Here is a 20,228-nt window from a genome sequence, read left to right on the forward strand (position 1 = left end):
GACCAGAACTTTCCAATTTCAAATTACTGGTGCAAATTTTGCATCTTGAGGAAGAAAAAGAGTTGATGACATTTTTGCAAATATTCCCCACTTGTTGTTCAAGGGCCTTTTCAGAATTCTTCAAATTTCAATGAAAAATTAGAATTTCAATGAAAAAAAATCTTTAGAAATGTCCATGAATCATTTTTCCTGTTTTTTTAAATCAGCTCTAATTTAAATCTACAACTTCACCGACATCTAATTAGTATGAATTTTAATTGATGTGAGATTTAGACATTTCTTTATCATTTTCCCCATCTGTCGTTGGCGAAACTGTGTTATTAAAAAAAAAGATCTTTTCCCCCACTGTAAATATTTTTTTTATTCAGGTATATGCAATAGTTCCCCTTTGTACCATTCTAGACCTCAGTGGGGTGTCCGAAAAACTGCCATCTGCAAAGGTGGGTGGCACTAATCTGACGATCTATCAGTGGGGATGTTTTCTTTAATTAAATTTAATCGGAACTGCCAGAAAAAGCCCTAAAAATCAGGGGCCTGATTCTCATTTACACTAAGGTCCTCGATATGGTTCTGGCAGTGCAAAGTGACCTTTAAGTGGCATGGATTATACTAAGATTTGCTAGACTGCTCACCAATTATACAATGCAGCTCAGGTGACTTACACTAGCTGAGAATCTGGCCCTATAGATTGCACTGGGAAAGCTCTCTTTGCGTGGATGATTATTAGTATTCATTTTTAATTTGGCAACATAATTGGAGTTGAAACTGATTAGATGAAGCCAAGCCTCCTAACTGGCATATTGATCAGTATTCTGATCTTTCCAAGCGTGCCGGGCTGTGAGAGTGAGCTACATACAGAGCAGAGATATGGCATCTGACCCACCAGCACTGGCAGGTTACCAGTTCATGCTGGGTGACATCCACCCCTGTTGTGCTGAGGGGCCAGGAAAGGAAGGCATCATGTAAGTCTCACTGAAGTGCTATGTTTTTGAGTGGAACTTAAAGCAGTGCATATACCTCACACTGGCCATTCTGCATGGCAGTCACGGTTACCCTCTGACTGGGAGCATGGGGTGCAAAAAAATCTCAGCTGTATTTGAATTTGGCTGCAAAGGGCTTGCACATCAGTGGGAGTTTAGAGTGCACAGAGCCTTGTGAATCTGGAACTAAAATGTGCATAGGGATGTGTGTGCATAAGAAATTCTCTGCATCCAAATAGAAGTCTTAGGTGCAGTTCCTTCAGCACCCTTCTCATCAAAGGCACTCTTCTCTCACAATTAGGTCCAACCTTACAAACTGGGCACGCATCTCGAGCCCTCCCCGACTTCCAATCGCCAGTGGGTGAATTTTATCGACAACAACCTAGCACGCACGCCCGACACTTGCTCACTGGGATAAGTGATTGATTTTTTTTTTGGTGACACGTTCCTTCCCCCCCACTCCCCCTTATTCTTGATTCTAAGCTGCTCTCAGCCATGGAGTGCCTTACGTATTGCAAACGTTGCCTGCTGCACTAGAATGAATGCCTACAAAATCCTAAAGCTATTTCTCAGGCAGTTTATAATATGTCCCCGCCCCCAACCCAAACCCAGTTAGCTCCACCCCGGCCCTCCCTTTTCCCCCCTCCCAACCCTGCCACTGGTAACAATCCCACCCCCACACCCCCCCCCCCAACACACACATCTGCCCGCCCCCACCCGGACATGAGCAGAAAGTAGCTCGAAGAGAGTTGGGACTGGTTATGTTACCCAGGTGTCCAGCCGCACGCGCTTTACGGACGGGCTCTCTCCCTCGGCCTCGGTCGTGGGTCTCAGGAGGCCGAGGGACGAGCCGAAATCGGCTCTGGCGGGGTCATCCCGCTCGTTGCCTTCATAGGAGCTGGCGTTGCTGCTGAGGCTGTCGACGGGAGAACGCCCCGTCGGCTCGTGCCGGCTCTGGTGCGGGAAGGAGCTGAGCGGCGTGGCAGTGTTACGTTCCCGGTTGGGCGAGACAGGCTCCGACTTGATGCTGATGTTGGGGTTGGTGTTGACAGTCAACGTGGTGGTGTGAGATAAGTGACCCCCTTGTCTGCGGGTGGCAACGGAGGGATGGGGAGTGGAGAGAGGGAAAGGGGAGACAGGAGAAAAGAAGGGAATGGGGGAAGGGAGGGGAAGACGAGGGGGAGAAAACGTAGAGGGGTGTACATGTGGGATAGTGAAGGAATAAGAGACAGATGCAGAGAAGGTGAAAAAGAAAGATGGAGAAAGGGGAAGAGAGACATATTGATAATTAACATTTGTAAAGGTCTTTTCTATCATAGAAATTCAGAGATCTTATCATCCATCCATCTCAGTGCAGTTTAATATTATCAGTCTATACAGTTGAAGCTGAGACAGGGAGAAAGGAAAGAACTTGCCCCCAAATCACCGAGATCTGGGGCAGACTCAGGGTGAGAACCCAAGTCTCTTAAAGCCCAGCCTAATGCCTTAGCACAAGACCTGGCATCCTCCAGCCCCATTAAGGCCCCTTTATGCTGCTCCCTCACGAGAACCTGGCCCCTAATGTTCAGCAGTGAAACCCGCTGTGTTAGCAATCACAGCACAGCATCAAATGTGCTTCCTCGAAGGGCGTCTGTGGCATGAGGGAGTCATCGGGGTTGCCTGGAATTAAAAATCCTAGGGTGCTTCTATAACTGGTCAGCTGCCATGGATGGTTTGATTGTTCTGGGGCCAGAAAGATGCTACTCCTTGCTACGCAGCTATTGCCGACGGAATAGCTTGCTGCTGCTAGTGGGCTCGGAAAGGCCATACAGTCATGGAGAATGCACTAGACGGGGAACCAGGAGAGGTGCACTCTGCTCTCGGCCACGCTGCCGGCCGACATGACCCTGAACCTGTCACTTCCTCTCTCTGGGGATCTCTTTCCCATCCCAGCCTTTGTTTGTCTTGTCTAATTAGACTCTAAGCCCTGTAGCTTGAAGCTCGTCTCTTTCGCCAAGGGAAGTGGGTCCAATAAAAGATACTGCCCCACCCACCTCGTCTCTTTCATATTCTGGGACCAACCTGGCTACAATAACACGACAGAAAACGTTAGTTGAAAATGACAAAATATGAATTAAAAATTTTCACCGGGATAAACCATTTTCTAGCCAGTTCTATTAGGCTGTCAGCTCTTTGGAGAAAAGACGGGCTCTTACTATGGCTTGGTCCATACGAGGAAATTAGCTTGGCAAACTATGTCGCTCAGGGGTGTGAAAAAGCCAACCCCATGAGTGACCCAGTACAGACCCCCAATACAGACAGCACTAGAATTCTCCCGTCAGCCTAGCTACTGCCTCTCGGGGAGGCGGATTGCCACACTGACGGGAGAACCCCTCCCATCGTTATAGGAAGTGTCTTCAGGGACGCACTACAGTGGCACCCCTGCGTGTAGACAAGCCCCCTAAATGTCTGTTGCAGCCCCTAGCACAATGCGGGGGGATCTTGGTTAGGTCCTCTAAGCACAGTTCTGTGTTTGTACAGTGCCTAGCACACTGGAGTGCTGCTGGTCCATGAATAGGGCAACTAGGCACTATGGCAGGGGCAGGCAAACTTTTTGGCCTGAGGGCCACATCGGGTTTCCAAAATTGTATGGAGGGCTGGTTAGGGAAGGCTGTGTCTCCCCAAACAGCCAGGTGTGGCCCGGCTCCCGCCTCCTATCCGAACCCCCTGCTTCTCTCCCCCTGACGGCTCCCCCGGGACTTCTGCCCTATCCAACCCCGCCCCGTCCCCTTACGGCTCCCCTGGGACTCCTACCCCATCCACTACCCCCTGCTCCTGGACTGCCCCCAGAACCTCTGCCCCTGACTGCCCCCTGCCACCCCATCCAACCCCCCCTCTCCTTGCTGACTGCCCCCCTGGGACCCCTGCCCCATCCAACCCCCCCCCCGTTCCCTGCCCTCTGACCACCCCAACCCCTATCCACACCCCCGACACCTGACCAGCACCCCCCAACTCCCCTGCCCTCTATCCAGCGCCCCCTGCTCCCTGCCCCCCCAACCGCGCCGCCCAGAGCACCAGGTCAGGCCGTGGGTCTGCAACTGCGCTGCCCGGCAAGAGCTCGCAGCCCCGCTGCCCAGCGCATTGCACAGGCGCGCTGAGGCTGCGGGGGAGGGGGAACAGCAGGGGAGGGGCCGGGGGCGAGCCTCCCGGGCCAGGAGCTCAGGGGCCGGTCAGGAGGGTCCCGCGGGCCACACGCAGTTTGCCCACCTCTGCACTAAGGCAATACAAGTAAACCATCGTCATCATATGAAGTGACCAGCTTTACACGACTGAGCCTCGGGCCTATGACACGCCCTTCTGATTCCAGCCAGTAGATGGCAGTGGCGGGCACACACCCAGTAGCCGGCTGACTGCAGCATTGTCCTCTGTGCCTGTAATCTGAATACACTCTGATCCCCTTCCCTGCTCCCTGCCACGCGAGAGACTTCAGCGCAGTGGCCACCCAAGCAATGCGATTCCGTTACAGCAACTGGGCCAAATCTTCAGCTGGGGGGGCTCCATCGCTGCCGATTTGCACCTGCCGAGGAGCTGTCCCCCTCCCTGCAGTGTGTATTTCGGTCCTGCCGCGGGCAGCTATTGGGGCCGGTAGCAATGAAAAGTGTTTTGAGGGGAGAAGAGCAGGAACCCGTCCGGATTGGGGACTGAGGATCAGGCCCGTCCAGATTCCATATAATGTGAACAAACAAACTGTCCCTGTCTGGAGTGAATGCACCTTCCCAGCAGACAACCCAGCAGAACACTCTGCCCCGCTCAGCTCAGGCCAAGGACGGAGAAAGGTCACACACCCCTGCACAGACAAGGCTCCTGCTCATTCCACTGACAGCTCGGCCTGAATGCGCGGCGCTTCGCTTGGTGGATCAAACCTGGCAGCCTGCCTTTGGCTCCCCGACAATCCCCCAGGCTAGGATTCCGGCAACCTGGGTCCAATTCCTGCTTCCACCACCTGTGCGTTGTGTGACCTGTGGCCAGCCACTGTGGCTATGTCTGCCCTGCACCTGGGAGCAAGATGTTGCTTTGAGGTTATCACTCGGGGTCTCAAGCCCACCCCCTCCTGGGCTTGAGAACCCGAGTTGCAACATCCACACAGCTTTCCTTAGCGCACCAGCCTGAGTCTGTGGACCCCAGCTGGGAAGTTCACTCTCAGATACCCTTAGGGCTTGTCTGCATGGGGAAACTGACTGAAGTTGCTCCCTGTGTGGACACTCTATTGCAGAATAATTCCTCTGCTTGGGAAGCACCCTATTTAGTCCAGAATAAAGTGTCCACAAGGGGAGATATTGAACAAAAGCTGTTTGGGTCAGTGTCCGCATGTAGACAAACCCTTATTCTTTCTGGGATTCAATTTCCCATTTGGGAATGAGGATAATAATTCCCCCTTTGCCTATTTAGACTGCAAGATATTTGGGGCAGGAACTATCTCTCAATAAGGGTATGTCTACACAATAAAAGACCCGTGGCATGGGCATGGTTGACCCAAGTCAGCTGACTCAGGCTCGTGGGGCATGGGCTGCGGGGCTATAAAATGGCAGTGTAGATGTTTGGGCTCGGGCTGGAGCCTGTGCTCTGAGACCCCGCAAAAGGGGTAGGTCTGGGGGGAGGCAACTGCATCCCATGTCCCCATAGCAAATGAAGCCTCTGGCATTAATAACAGAGTTCAGATACAGAATTCCTCAAAGCTTGTGGCTGTTTTGGTTTGGTTCGTTACAGGGATATGGTATGGGCCACCCACAATGTGTACATCAATCTCGCTACTGCTAAAACCTGGAGGCATGTCACTGGCCCATCTTAACGACAGTGGTGTCTGTAGCCTACAGTGGAATGTGTAACTGCACCGTATTATTACTCAACAGCAGCTTCAGGCAGCAGGTCCGACAGGTTCTGAACTGGTCGGGAATTTCACATTTCGCTTTGAATATTTTGCTTTCCTCTAGTGATGACACTCAAGAGAGCTAGGGCAGGTTTTCGACGGAAAAATCAGGTTTTCTACTAAATGAATTTTTTTGGCCGAAAAGTGTCCGCTTTCCACAGAAAACTTCAATTTTCATCAAAAAAACGAACCACTTATTTCAGCCCAAACACTGAAATATTTCGATTCACATCGCTTCTGTGGGGCCACATCGGAGCCGCAGCTCAGGTTCCTCCTGTCCCTGCTCTTGACTACATCTCCCATGCCAGGGACTCCCATGATGCAACCGCCTCCCCTCACGGGGGGGAGGGGGGGAACCATGGTGCATCATGGGAAATGTAGTCTGTTGAGGAAGCCCAGCTAGAGAAAATGGGAGCGTCAGGCACCTGTACTACAGCTCCCATGAGGCACCCCAGCAGAATAGAAATAGGTGAGTTTTTGATTTTTCACCAAAATGTCAACCATCTCAAACATGAAAGAAATAAGAATGTGTCCTTCTAGAGACATGTCTGGACCAGAATCTCAAAACACCTAAATTAAGGCCCTGTGAGGTAGATCAGTATCATTCTCCTCATTCTACAACTGGGGAAACTGAGGTACAGAGCAAGGCAGTGACTTGGGAATCCATGGCAGAGCCAGGCATGGAACCCAGGAGCGCTGGCTCCACATCCCCTTTGCTCCAACCGGGAGGCAAAACTGCCTCCCCAAATCAGGAATAACTGCTATCAAAATACACATCTGCCGTGTGTGTTCGAGGAAACAAATTCACTGAGGACTGAAATGCTTTCGTCTAAGCCAAGGCACAGGGCTCGATAGAGGGGTATCTGGGGGACAGACTGGATGGTCTAATGATCCCTTCTGGCCTTAAGCCCCTATGGAACCATGCAACGATGAGCCGCTGCTCAGCGGAGGCCCTCCTCCATTTCCCTTACATTAAGTTGCTTAGTGATACAGGAACAAGATGCTGCTGCTGCTGCTGTTGTTGTTGTTGTTGCTGCTGATGTGGCTGTTGCCAGGCCGAGATGTTGCCAAGCGACAACCCGCTGGGTGAGCTGAACGCCGGGAGCGAGGGTAACTCTGCACTGGTCAGCGGATAATCTGAAACAGAAGACATGCTCTTCAGAAGCAATCCCTTCATCGCCGCTGTGGCCAAGTCGGTCTCCACACCGAATCCTGGGCTTGGCGCCTGCTACAGAAGAGGGTGGAGAGCAAATCCTTCTCCACGTTGTAACAAATCTGTAAGCAGCTCAGGGACCTCGCGGGCGTCACCGTGACAGGCACAATGGCTGCTTGGAACAGCCCAGCAAAACTGGGGATAGAACGCATATCCTCCTAGTCCAAAATCACAGACCCCTTCCACTCGAGCTAAAGGAGAATCACCATTCAGTGTGTGCACTATAGGGCTCATGACACACAAACAACATCTCTGATTCCATCCAAGAGACTGCAGTAGCTCATGCACACACAAAGGGATTATATCCAGTACATGGAAGTGGTGTAGAAACACACACACGCTGATTCCATCCAGTAGAGGGTAGTGTATATAAACCACACACACACACACTCTATATCCAGTACAGAATAGTAGACTATAAACACAAAAAATGCACACCGATTCCACCCAGTATAGGGCACTAGTGTAGACCCACACACAGAAGTACGGGGCAGTGGTGTACACATGCATACGCTTACCCAGTTAATTACACTCTGTACAGTGCACCAAGCAGGGACTGGTACGTTCCATTGATTAGAATTAGTTTACATCTGAACCAAAGACACACGTGCTTCTTAATGGAATAATCAACCTTTTATGTTTGATCAGCGTCTTATTTTGTTATGAAAGCTCCTTGAGATGCCTCGCATGATAAAAGCGGCTGCAGACATTATCTTGCCGCTGTTTAATTGAGTTAGCTGACACATCAGCAAGGCCATCACTTTAACATACTCCATGTGATCATACTGCATAATCAGATACAAGCTATCTTTGCTTCCAAATCTGCTCCACTCCACCTTCCAGTGCCCAGCAGCCCCCTCCTCTCCTTTCTTCTCCCTCCAGCCTCAGCCTTTCAAAGATCTTGTCATCTCCTTATTTATACCGTGGTAGCAGCCAGAGGCCCCAATGTGCTAGGTGCTGTCCATGCCGAAGGCAGGAGGAGGAGAAGGCAGAGCGGGCAGCCTGCTGGCTCTAAGCCGGAGCTAAGGGTCAGAGAAAGCTGAAGGCAGGGGTATATTGGAGGAGCTAACCTGCTTCCCACTGGCTCCCAGCAGAGAGGGCTTTGGGGGCTCTTACAAGGACTATTGGCACAAAGACTGTTTGGCCTCCTTCAGGGGAAGTCTTAAAGGGGAAGCTGAGGCAGCTGTACCTGTCATGCCTCTGCCACGCACGGAGAGGGGAAGTGACTGGAATCAGAACTTGTCTACCCCAGGAAGTTGCTCCCGCTCTAAATGTCTGTGTGGATGCTCTTATTTCGGTTTCAACCCGGCTCATTTCAGTTTCCCTTAAGTCGCTTACGGATCAAGTCAACTGAATTAAACCGCTTTCTTACATTGAAATAAGAGTATTTGCACTGATTTCATTAAACTGGTTTTGAAACCAACTTTAGTTAGTTTGGGGGCAACTTTCTCATGTAGACAAGGCCTTGGGCTGTCAACAGCTTGTCTTAATAGCTGCTCAACTAGGAAACAATCTTGCAATGAGCCAACAACTTTATCAAATATCAATAAACTTATAAACTTATGAACAATATTACACACCCTATTCTCATATGCCAGTGGATGGCATTCATATATACTAACTACTAGAGGTGAGCAAAAAATTGGTTGCTTTTAGTTCTGGGTTCGGTGGGGGCGTTAATTTTAATTTTTATTTTTTGGTTTTGTTTCTTTCTTTGTATTTTGTTGTTGTTGTTGTTTTTTTAATTTGGTGGCCAAACCAAAAAAAATTAAAACATAAAAAATCCCAATTTGTTTTGAACCAAAATGGAATTTTTTCAGTGTTCCGAACAAAATGAAAAACCAAAATGGTTTCACTCAGGTCAAACCAAACGTTTTGAACATTAATTCAATTTGGCATTTTGTTTCAAAAGAGTCAATCTGAAATTAAATGTCAAAATAATCTGGTTTGATACTTTCTAAGCAAAAAATTTTGACATTTTGGAGATTAGCGTTCAGGGATTTGGGGGAGTGGGGAGGAGAATGAGGTGCGGGGTTTGGCTGAAACTATTTTGCAAATTTGATCCAAATTCACAAATCGTTTTGGTGCCCTAAAAAATGCATTGTTGGGCAGGAGGGTGGGGGAACGGCAAATTTCTAGTGACAATTTTTGTGTGCGCATAGGTTTAGTAACTACACACAGAGAGATACTGGGCCTTACTTTACATTAAGGCTTCTTTACTCCACCACATTAGCGGATGTAAGTATTTTTTATATATACAATTCTTGTAACCTCACAGAGGCTAGAGATCTCTGTTATGCACCTCAATCCCAAAGAGACAATAACAGTTTTGCCAATCCCAGGTGCGTAAACAGCATGAATCATATCCCTGAAAAACCACATGACTGGCTTAAAAATCTGTTTTTTGAGCATTCAGGAGTCATGTTTTCCAGCTCTTCTCAGCAATCATGAGGGCTAGAAATGTAATTAAAAAACGAGATGACATTTCATATAATCACATGACTCCAGGAGCAGGAACTTTCAGAAAAAGACTAAATATCATAAAACGTGCTGTAAAATCAGGAGAGCTGGCCAGGCTGCATCGCCAGAGAATTGTTTTCTGCTAAAAGAACTGACCTTTGATCAAAGGCGGTTCTGCTGTATTGTCTCAGTATTTGATTCACACACAATAGAACCAGAATTCCTGTGCACAACTCATCAGCCACCGCACCCCACCTCTCACGTTGGGCGTTTGCGATTTCAGTCTTCCCCACCCCTGCAGCGACAAACCTGCCTGCAGCAGCACGTCGCAAAGAGATGGCTGAAGGGGAGCTGAAAGGCCGCCAAAGTTACTTATTCCGATTTGCGGCACACCCACCAGAAAGTCCCACCCTTTATTCTCTGCGACCCTGTGCCTGGCTCAGTCATTTCCACCAGTTGTGAACCGTTCAGGCTTGGTAGCACTTTACAGCCACTGGGCTTGACAGCCACCAGCTTTGGCCAACGTTTGGGGATTGAACGGCAGGATTGAATGTGCATTGCTATAGTTTGAGCTAATTTGGTAGGCTCCGCAGAGCAGACATAGAGGGGGACATATAATACACACGGCTGAGCGGGTTATACACTTCTCCTGGATGGAGGATGCTCACCCCAAGCCCATCTAAAGCCCAGGGCAGTTCAAATTCCAGATAACCCTAACTGGGGTTTGTGTACAGGGGGATACTCAGGAAAATTAATCTCTTTACCAAAAGGTGTGAATTGAAAGTGGATTAGTTAAACCGGATTAAACCCCCGTGTGGATGCTCTCATTCAGAATTCAGGTAGGCTTAACTGGGTTTAGTTTAATTCATTTTGGAAATGGTTATTATTTAAGAGCAACAGATTGGCTCATCCGCTAGCATATGCAGAGCAGAGAAAAATTCTGCATTGTCAAAGAGCGGCAGAAAGACGAGACCTCTTAGCTGGAAGATTTTTGGGGGAAGAGACTGTCCCTCTGTGTGTGTGAGCATGCAGCCCCCAGCACAAAGGGGCCCTGGTCTCATCTGGGGCAGCGGGACCTCACAGTAATATAAGCAATGGTCATCACAATAGCAGCTCTCATACCAAGCCTTTTAGCCAAATATTCAGGCAGCCACATTTGAACACTTCTCCCCTCTGACCCCTATGCAGAGGGGTTAGCTCAAGCCTGTGCTGCATTCATAATCTAGCCTTGCACTGGACACTCTGAGCAAGCTTGAAATCCATGCAAGGAGAGGAGACTTCTACTTGCCTGTAAGCAAACATCTGCTGGGCTACACCTATTAATTATAAGAGGGTGTTCCCCACCCGCCTACTCCAGGCTCTTCCAGACAAACAGCTTCATACAGCATTTTTACAAGATATTCTCTGAGCAGGTGCCAAACTGTGTTATACAAGAAACCAATAAACCTTCCATTCTGCACGGGTGTGGGACAGGTTCCAGAGACACAGTGCCTTTTCTGGGGACAGGTGTTCCATAACCTTCCTCTCTCTTTCTTCCTAGCCCCAATCAGTTAGCATCTCGCTTATGCCCAGAAGGATGCTGGGTTTTGGTCTGGATGCTCATTTGCACTAAGTCTTCTTTACACTGCATTGGAAGCATAAAAGGGCCATGAAGTGGATGTAACTGCCATTAGCACCCACTTCAAGGCACCTTTAGATTGCCACAATGGAGTAATGAGGCCTTAGTGTAAATGAGAATCATGGCCTTAAAATCCTTACTGATGTAACAGTGGATGTTCTCATTATCCATATAAATGACCACTCTTTAAAAATAAAAAATACTGCTACACTCTTATCCTCAGCAATATCTTGTGGCAATGAGTTCCACAAGATGTTATGCATTGTGTGGGAAAAGTCAGCAACATCCTGGCGGCGGGTCCAATCAACACCATCATTTCATGTCCATCGCACTTACCTGTGTTGTATGCTGTGGGCATGGCAGAGAAAGGCAGGCCCTGGGTCAACAAACTTGGAGTGGCCACCGAAACGACTGGCGTGGTTAAAGAATGAGTTGCTTGGGAGACTCCTAACCTCTGTGCATTCTGCTGGGGAAGCAAATGGAGAAGGAATTATAAACTGGATGCATTTAAACCACCGGTGGGTTAGCTTTCCAAAATCTCGTCTGTAACCGCCGACTGCAGGGCTCCTGGCACCTACCCCGGGCACTGTTCGAGACAGAGCAGTAGGCTAGACGGAGCGCTGGTCTGAGCCACTTGGGAAATTCCTGTACACAGCAGACTAAAACAACAGACCACTTTCAAATCCATCAGTTACCAGCTCTCAGGACCCGTATGACCTCCGGTAGCTGGATCATTTTACGCTGGGTTTTATTTTATTCTTTTCCTTCTGATGTTTAAAATACCCCGGGCCTGATTCTCCATGGCACTAAGGTGCCATTTCCCTGCCAGAGCAGGGAAAAGAGGCCTTCGTTTAAAGGAGAATATCGTTCCATGTAACTTGCCTTAAGTAAACCAGCCAAAGCGAATTGGTTCAAAGAGATGGTTGTTTTTTAAACAAACCAGCAGGGGAGGCTGTAGCAGTGCTTTCAGGGACATTCACCCCGCAGAGAGGTCTCCTATGTGCCACTTATGTCCCACTTAAATCCTATTTTGCTGGCTTGCATAGGTCTCGTGCTGGCACTCTGCACAGTGGTGAATTTTACCCTTAAGAAAAATGCCCTGAGGTTGCTCTAATTTACACACCAGGGGCTGGAAAGACTATTTATCTGAAGTAATTATCTGGCTCCCCTCCCTCCATACGTGAGCATGCTACATCTTTAACGCATTTTGTCCTCACAACCCCCCTTGTGAAGTAAGGCAGTGCTATCATTGTAGAGATGTGGAAACTGAGGCACAGAGAGACTTTGACTTGTCCAAGGTAATTTATACGCAGTTCAAGGACCCTTTATGTTACAGAACAGTCTGAAGGGATTCTGGTGTAATTGAGGATCAGGCCCGAGAAGTACAAAGATGACTTAAAGCTATCTTAACTTCCTCCACCCCTGTATCGAACGTGCCTGAGAATCAGCCCCCAGGACTTCCCTGGGAATCGAGGGTACATCTCTTGGCAGTGCTGGATGGGGCCCCGAGTGAGATTTGTGGGCCTCAGTCATAAACATGCCCCCATTTTAAGAGTGGCCCAAGGCCCACTGAGGCCCCAAACATGCTGCCCTGGGATATCAGCACTTAACCCCTCCCCCCAGTTATTTGGGTGGATCTGAGGGCAAGATTAGGCCCTGTTTGCAAATCAGATAATCCGGGCTGCCTATGCTAATCTGATTTAAATCAGACTCAAGAGGCTTGACTCTAATCCGTGGCACCTGGGCACATGTAACCCAGTGAAGCCTGAAACAGAATCCAGCTTAGACCGTGCTTGGCATGGCACGATGCCCCCTGGGTCATTTAGGGCCCCGGTTGAGACAGCGAGTTGCTGTCTGCGCCCGGTAATGGGAGTTCAGGGCGACAGCTGCCTTGCGGGTTGAGAACGACAAGGAACAAGGGAACCATGTCAGAAAACGGCACATGAAGATGCCGCCAGGAGACCTCAGCTGTGCGGATCTAATTTACCCAGGAAGAGTTCAGAGACGACGAGACGGGTGCTATAGGCCTCTAGACAGAGACAGATTCAGACAGGATTCATGCTCAAGACTGATGCAACTCCCGAGCCTCCCCACTCCACCACTCCTTAGCATTTAAAGGCACCAAACGGTCAGTCAGCGTCTCCTTAGCCTGGCAGCACCCTGACGCACCAGTTTCAGAAGCCAGCTCTTTGCAAAGCGGCAGGTCGGTGAACTGATCGGCTCCAAATAACCAAGAGCAGACAATTATACGGGCTATAATGACTAAACCTTAAGGTTGGAGAAACTGGTTTCCCAGGCGCGCATCCTGCAGCCAGCAATAGCCCGGGCTGTGACCACTGCCCCATGGGTTAAGAGTATTTAAGACAAATGCCTTAGTGGTGGCTAGGATTTAGTTTGGGGTCCAGCCAGCCCATGGTAACAAGCCAAGACGACGATTACCTTCTGGGATTGGGAGCAGTGTGCTGCTCTGACCCTGACCTTCCAAAAGCCATTTTTTGTCTTCTCTGGCTCCTGAGAAGTCAATGTACAGACCTTACCTGAGCTCCTAGGCAAGGGGAAAGGAAATCAGAGCTGGGATCCACCAGCCAAAGGACCATGCACCACTTCAGTCTCATTTCAAGGGCCCGGTTCCCCCACTGCCTTGCACATGGAGCCTGATTTACATTTACACTAAGGCCTTGCCTACACTAGAAAGGGTGTCACTCTCACTTTAAGGTCCCTTTACATAACCGGAGCAGTGTAAAGGAACCTTAAGAGTAAATGGGAATCAGGCCCCTTTTGAGTCACACCAGCGCAAAACAAGTGCAAAGATTGGTGGTATTTTGCATTTACTTTGCCCAAGGTAAAGGGCAAGAGAGAATCAGGCCCTTAGTTCTCAGACTAGGATTTACATGGAATTTGTAAGGGTATGTCTACAAGGAGAAGTTATCTCAGAAAAAAGTAGGATGGAAATTTCAGGGCTTGTCTACACCTGGGGTTATTCTGGAACAGTTATTCAGGAATAACTCCATGTATAAAGGCTCTTATTCTAGAATAAGAGTGCCTTAATCAGCTTCATCCGCTTTGGAAATTGGCCCACACATGGAGTTACTCAAGAATAGGTATTCTGTTTTAAATTACCTTAATCTGGAGTAAATCTAGCGTGTAGACAAACCCTAAAGCACTATAGCTATTCCAGAATACAAGTGTCCACACAAGAGTTCTTCTGGAATAGTTTTTGTAGAACAGTTTATTGCACAATAGCTATTCCGGTCAATTCCTCCAGTGTAGACAAGGCCTTTAGATTTTCTGCAGACCCTCTGCACAGGAGTGAATTTGAGCCTGTATGGAACAAGCGCTGCTCCTATTCCCTGACTCTGAAGATTCCGGGAAGGCTCAGGACGAAGCCAAACAAACAGCTTTCCCCCCAAACAATGTGAAAAACAACTCCCATAAAGAGCGAACGCAGAGAGGCAGCTTCTTCCGTTCTGCAGGGTTGATGGGAGTGTTACACCAATAGCAAGATGATAAAATTGTAAAGCACACAGGGGCCTGCGGCCCTTTGCCACCACTCTGGCAGGGTAAAGGGGCCTTAAAATAGTTGTAAGTGTAAATGAGAATCAGGCCCCAACACTGCAATCAAGTCAGCAACTTAGGACTCGCTGTGATTTCACGCCATGCCAGGTTGTCTCAATTAACAAAGTTTTAGTACCTCACCATGCAGGCAAATTTTGTCAGCATTTTAATGCTCTCCACTCCCCCTGGTTATTTTGACAGCCCTGCAAAATCATTAACTGTTCTGAGTACCACACTTCCATTCAAGATCATTACAACATCATGCATACATGCTCCCAGGTGGAATCTCTTGTCCCGGAAGTCGTGGTGGATGGGGATTGCTCCACACTTCGAATTAAAAGTCTCAATGTTGTGTATAGGAATAAGGTAATATCCCTTTAAATAGTTTGTGAACCCTCATGTGGTGCTCTCCATGGTCTATGGTTTAGAAGCTGCCAGAAACACGCCCACTCTGTTAGCTGGGGTTGATCCTGCTGGCAAAGAGTTAAGAGGACTCTGCTGACTCACTGAGAGGCAGGTGACTCATTGCCATGCCTCTGTATAAAGGAGGTGGGAGAGGTGGTTTATAGGAGGAGGACCCGGGGTGTGGGCTGAGCAAAAAGGAGGGAGCCAAGCAGGAGGAGAAGGTTTGAGCTGACCTTCGTGTTAACAGAGCCAGGGGATTGTTTGCACTAAATGGGATGGGTTTATACAGTAATAATACTGCCTAGCTCTTAAACAGCACTTTTCATCAGCCGATCTCAAAGTGCTTTACCAAGGAGGTCCTTACCGTGATCCCCATTTTACAGCAGGAGAAACTGAGACATAGAGCAGGGACATGTCTTGCCTAAGGTCACCCAGCAGCAGAGCCAGGAGTAGAACCTACATCTGCTGAGTCCCCATCCAGTACTTTACCTACTAGGCCACACTGCTTGTTAGCAGAATGGGAAAGGCACCTGCCCGTGTCTACCTGCAACTTGCCTCCGGAGACCTTTCCATCAGCGCTCTGCCATCCATTGCCCCGTAGCACTACAATGTATGGCTATTACAACCTTCCCTGACTGCCACGACCCTGTTACCCGTCCGCACTGCACCAGAATAGCATCAGGACGAGATGGGATCATTGCCACAAACAAGGTGACAGCACTCACTTTGCTGGCAGGAAACGCTGTAAAAATAATGAGAAGCCGTGTTCCTCTGCAGAAATTAGTTCTTGTGAATGAACTTGTGGGACGGTGAATTCCGATTTCACTTTCCGGTTTTGGGTTTTGGGGTATTGTTTTGTTTTGTTTTTTAAGAGTTTTTAATATTTGAAGAACTTGATTTATTTCCTGCTTCTCTTGTAACGGCGTTAGGCCAGATCCCCAAGTGGTGTAAATCAGCGTAGCTCTTTTGAACGTACTGGAGCTACGCTGATTTATACCAGCTGAGGATACGGCTCCGTGACGCCAATGCTGATTTATCCTAGCTGGGGATCTGGCCCATTGACTCCAGTGGAGTGACACCAGTCTACACCAATTAGTCCAGTCTGGTCCATTGACTAGACTGGAGTGACACCAATGTTAACACCAGCTGGAGAGTTGGCCCTTTGACTTCAATGGAACTGTGCTAATTTAAACCAGCTGGGGACCCCGGGCCTACAGCTTTTCTTTGCCATGCAGAAAATGATTTTCCCTAACATATAGATTCCTAGGGCCCAATTCTAGGTGGCTCTACAAAATCATAGGACTGGGAATTAGAGTTGCACTGACTTTAAGGCTCCTTTACACCACCAGAGCAGTGTAAAGGGGGCCTTGGAGAAAATGAGAATTAGGCCCATGATATTCAGTGCCTTCTTTAACCCTGCCCCCATCCCTCCAGGCCTGGTGTTTAAGGAGTGTTAAAGGAACCAAAAAAACATGTCACCCCACAACTCTAAGGAAACACACACAGCACAAGGCAACTCACCAGATCCAAGTGGTCCTCCGTCTGAATGCAGAAGAACAGAAATAAAGCCAAGAGGCACAGTTACATTGACGCCTTTCGCCAACTGCTTCCAAGCCCAGCTCCAAAGGTCTGATTCTCATTTACACTAAGGCCCCTTTACCCAGCTCTGGCAGGAGAAAGGGGCCCTCAGGTGGCCATAAATGATATCAACATCCACTTTAGGACTCGTTTACACTGCCATAATGGCGTAAAGAGGCCTTAGTGTAACTGGGAATTCAAGTCTTCAGTCTTTACTGCTGCGTTCTCATGAGCAGAAATAAAGAAGCTAATGCATTTATCTTCCTGAGAAACTTCTGCAAAATAGCTAAAGCATGCTCTACACACAGTTTGTGCACTGGTATAATTATATAGTTTAGAAGTATGACTTTTACCAATACGGTTAGACCCATTCAACCCCTGTACAGGAAAGTATAAGCATCTTTACACCAGTCTAACTGTGTCCACACTAGGGGATGCTGCATCCCTTTAACGAGACTGGTATAGTTAACGTGGGACAACTTGTGTGTGTAGACAAGGTCTCAGAAACTTGGTGTGATCCCCGTCTATTATTTTGGATTTGAACTGGCCAATATTGTTTTGTTTTTTCAAAACTTTTCCCTGGCTTTTTGTGCATTGGAATCTTTTGCTTCATTTTATTTTTTGCATAGACAGTTTTGACGGATTCACTTCAGTCCCAGTCCTGCATACACTCATGTGAGTAAGTAACTTTCAGCATGCAAGGCCTGGGCTACACCTAAAAACATAGGTTGACCGAGCTGCGTCGCTCAGGGCTGTGAAAAACGTCACACTCCAGGAGCACAGCTGCCATGCAGTACCTTTGCTGTTATAGCAGCTGTAATGTAGACATATTCTGAGTGCTCTGACTGGGACTGTCTAGGCTGAGAAGAAAGGTGTGAGGGGGTTTTAAAACCAAGTTAGCTAACTCAATACCTGTGTCTTCACTACAGAGTTAACTCCAGTTATCTCTCAAGTTAACACCACTCCAGTTAGCAATTCCTGCACAGAGGGCAGGTCTACATTGCAAAAAAGCGGTGTTCTTAACTTGGGTTAGCAGCTTGAGTTAAAGCCCCGGGGGAGCCTGGGGTTGACTTTGAGCTCTCACCCAATTTAAAAGCGGAGTTACCGTGTCTTCACTGCTATTTTAACCCAAGTTAGCTAATCCACATTAAGCTCACACCTTTTATCTGCAGTGTGGACAGAACCACAGTGTTGTGTTAGCAGCTGATGGGTTAACTCAAGCTGTAATCTATACCCCTTCACGGGCCAGTCAGCGTGAGTTAATAACACCACGCTTGAGTGAAGGGTTTGTGCGTGTGGACAGGACGCAAGTGAGAGGCAACGCTCAGGTTATAACTCGAGTTTACTTTGCAGTGAAGACAAGCCCAGAATGAACATCCCTTTCCCGCCAGGGCTTGATTCTTATTTACACGGAGGCCATTTTACACCGCTATGGGCATCCAAAGCTGCCTGAAAATGGGTATAAATTACACTTTGTAGTCACTTCATGAGGGGTTTAAAGGGGCCTGGGCATAACTGAAAATCTGGTCCACTGTATTTACGCTTTCTTTAAAACTTCTTTGTGTTACCAGACACAGTCCTAGTGCAAAGCAGTCCTAGTCTAAACGAGAGTCGGGCCCCTAAAACAGAGCCAGTCATACACCTTTACAATCTGAGAATCATCAAATCCTAGCAATGGCGGGCTGGAAGGGACCTCGAGAGGTCATCTAGTCCAGTCCCCTGCACCTGGGAGTGATGGGCTACTCCTGGGGAACACTGCAGTAGTCTATAGCAACACCATTGTAAACTGCAACATTATGGGTCATTACTGGGGAATACTAAGCGTACTTTATAGTAATAATCCAGCGGCACCTCTGTCATCAGCTGCAGCATAATGCACTGTTACTGGGAAATACCGCAGCAGTCTAGAGTAACAAGCCAGTGGTAACACCCCGGCTTGCTGCAGCCGGATGGGCTATGACCGGGGAATCTGGTTGCCAGTGGGAGCTGCCGCAGCCCAGACACTGAGAGAATTCTCCCTCCGCCCCCTCAGAATTCAGCGGCACTCACCAAATGGTGCATCAAACCCTTTGCGCCCTGCGAGGTGATCACGCGTAAGTCCGGCTTGCGGCTGTTGGCGGCGAGCTGCGTGCCGTGGGAGGGTGGCGGCGGTGACTTTGCTGGGATGATCTTGCCCATGGTGTTGCCGTTTGAGACCGGGAGGAGACCCGGCGAGGCTCTGGCACTGACATACCCATTTCCTGCAAGGAGGGGGAAGCAAAGACATTTCGGAAACAGTCGGAGGGGGAGATGTAGGGCTCGGTTCTCCATTGCCCTGCACCTAGGACCCCATTCTCCATGGCCTGGCACATCTTGCAGTCATTTACACCCCTGCAGAATGAGTGTTCAAAGGCTGCAAAGCCAAAAAGTAGGGGCGTGGTTCTGACTTAGACGAAGTCCCCTTTACACCATGCAGGCAGAGCAATGAGGGCTTAAAGTAATTTCTGCCCATTTTGAGGCCCCTTGCACTGCTAGAGTGACACGAAGGAGTCTTCGAGTAAAAGAGAATCAGGCCCAGTGATCCTTCCTTGCTCTCAGCCTTTATCAGTTGGGTCTCTTCGAACTGGGAGCTCTTTGGGGCAGGGGCAGTCTGACAAAAATGCCCAGCGCCCAGCTTAGTTCTCAGCTGGTCCCACCACCACAGTCTCTGAGCACCTCACAAGCCATAATGAATTTTTGTTGTCATAGATTCCAAGGCCAGAAGGCATCGTTGTGATCATCTAGGCCAGGATCCCCAAACTTTTCACAGTCGCACCCCCCCCCATCCCTGTCCGTGCGTCCCCCCAGGAGCCGGTAGGGCCATGGCTGGGTGGGAGGGGGGCACGGATGGGGTAAGTGGGCCAAAGATGGGGCCGCAGCTGGGGGCGAGTCTGGGTCCAGGGCCGGGAATGGAGCCGTGGCCAGGGGCCAAGGCTGGGGGTGGGTCTGGGAATGGACCAGTGCCGAGGCTGGGGGCGGGGCCAGAGTAGGGTAGGGTGGCGCTCCCTCCCCACCCCCCATGGGGGCTGGCCCAAGCCCCGCCGCACCCCACCCCAAATGTTCTTCCTTGCCCTCCTCCATGGGGGCGCGCCCCACAGTTTGGGGACCTCTGATCTAGTCTGACCTACTGTGTAACACAGGCCAGAGAACTTCCATAACATAATTCCATCTTTTTGAAAAAGAGCCAATCCTGATTTAAAATTGCCAGGGATGGAGAATCCACTGTGAGCCTGGGTCAAGCTATTCCAATGGTTAATTACCCAAAATTGTGCACTTTATTTCCAGTCTGAATTTGTCTGGCTTCAGCTTCCAACCTTTGGATCATATTGGACCTTTCTCTGCTAGATTTAAGAGCCTGTTACCAACTATGTCTTTCTTATGTAACAATGCTGCCCTGGCTGAGGCTCGCACTCAGAGCCTTCAGCATCTGAGACGGATATGCTGGCAACTGTGCGAAGAAGGAACCGGTGAAACTGATTTAGTTTTAAATCTGTG

General features: G+C 48.9%; 1 protein-coding gene across 1 annotated transcript in view; it reads right to left on the bottom strand.

The window, feature by feature from the left end:
* Nucleotides 1-1,703: 1,703 nt before the first annotated feature.
* Nucleotides 1,704-20,228, bottom strand: part of MEF2D (myocyte enhancer factor 2D) — a 168,562-nt gene continuing 150,037 nt past the window's right edge. Inside the window, exons 8-12 of the mRNA XM_084614166.1 lie at nucleotides 18,765-18,955; nucleotides 16,659-16,679; nucleotides 11,514-11,643; nucleotides 6,858-7,023; nucleotides 1,704-2,067 (exon numbers count right to left, since the gene is read on the bottom strand). Of these exons, the coding sequence (XP_084470292.1) occupies nucleotides 1,740-2,067; nucleotides 6,858-7,023; nucleotides 11,514-11,643; nucleotides 16,659-16,679; nucleotides 18,765-18,955 (836 nt within the window). The 3' untranslated portion in view covers nucleotides 1,704-1,739. The remainder of the gene's footprint in view (nucleotides 2,068-6,857; nucleotides 7,024-11,513; nucleotides 11,644-16,658; nucleotides 16,680-18,764; nucleotides 18,956-20,228) is intronic.

This window comes from Lepidochelys olivacea (genome assembly GCF_965140295.1).
Source record: "Lepidochelys olivacea isolate rLepOli2 genome assembly, chromosome: 24".
Taxonomy (NCBI): Eukaryota; Metazoa; Chordata; order Testudines; family Cheloniidae; genus Lepidochelys; species Lepidochelys olivacea.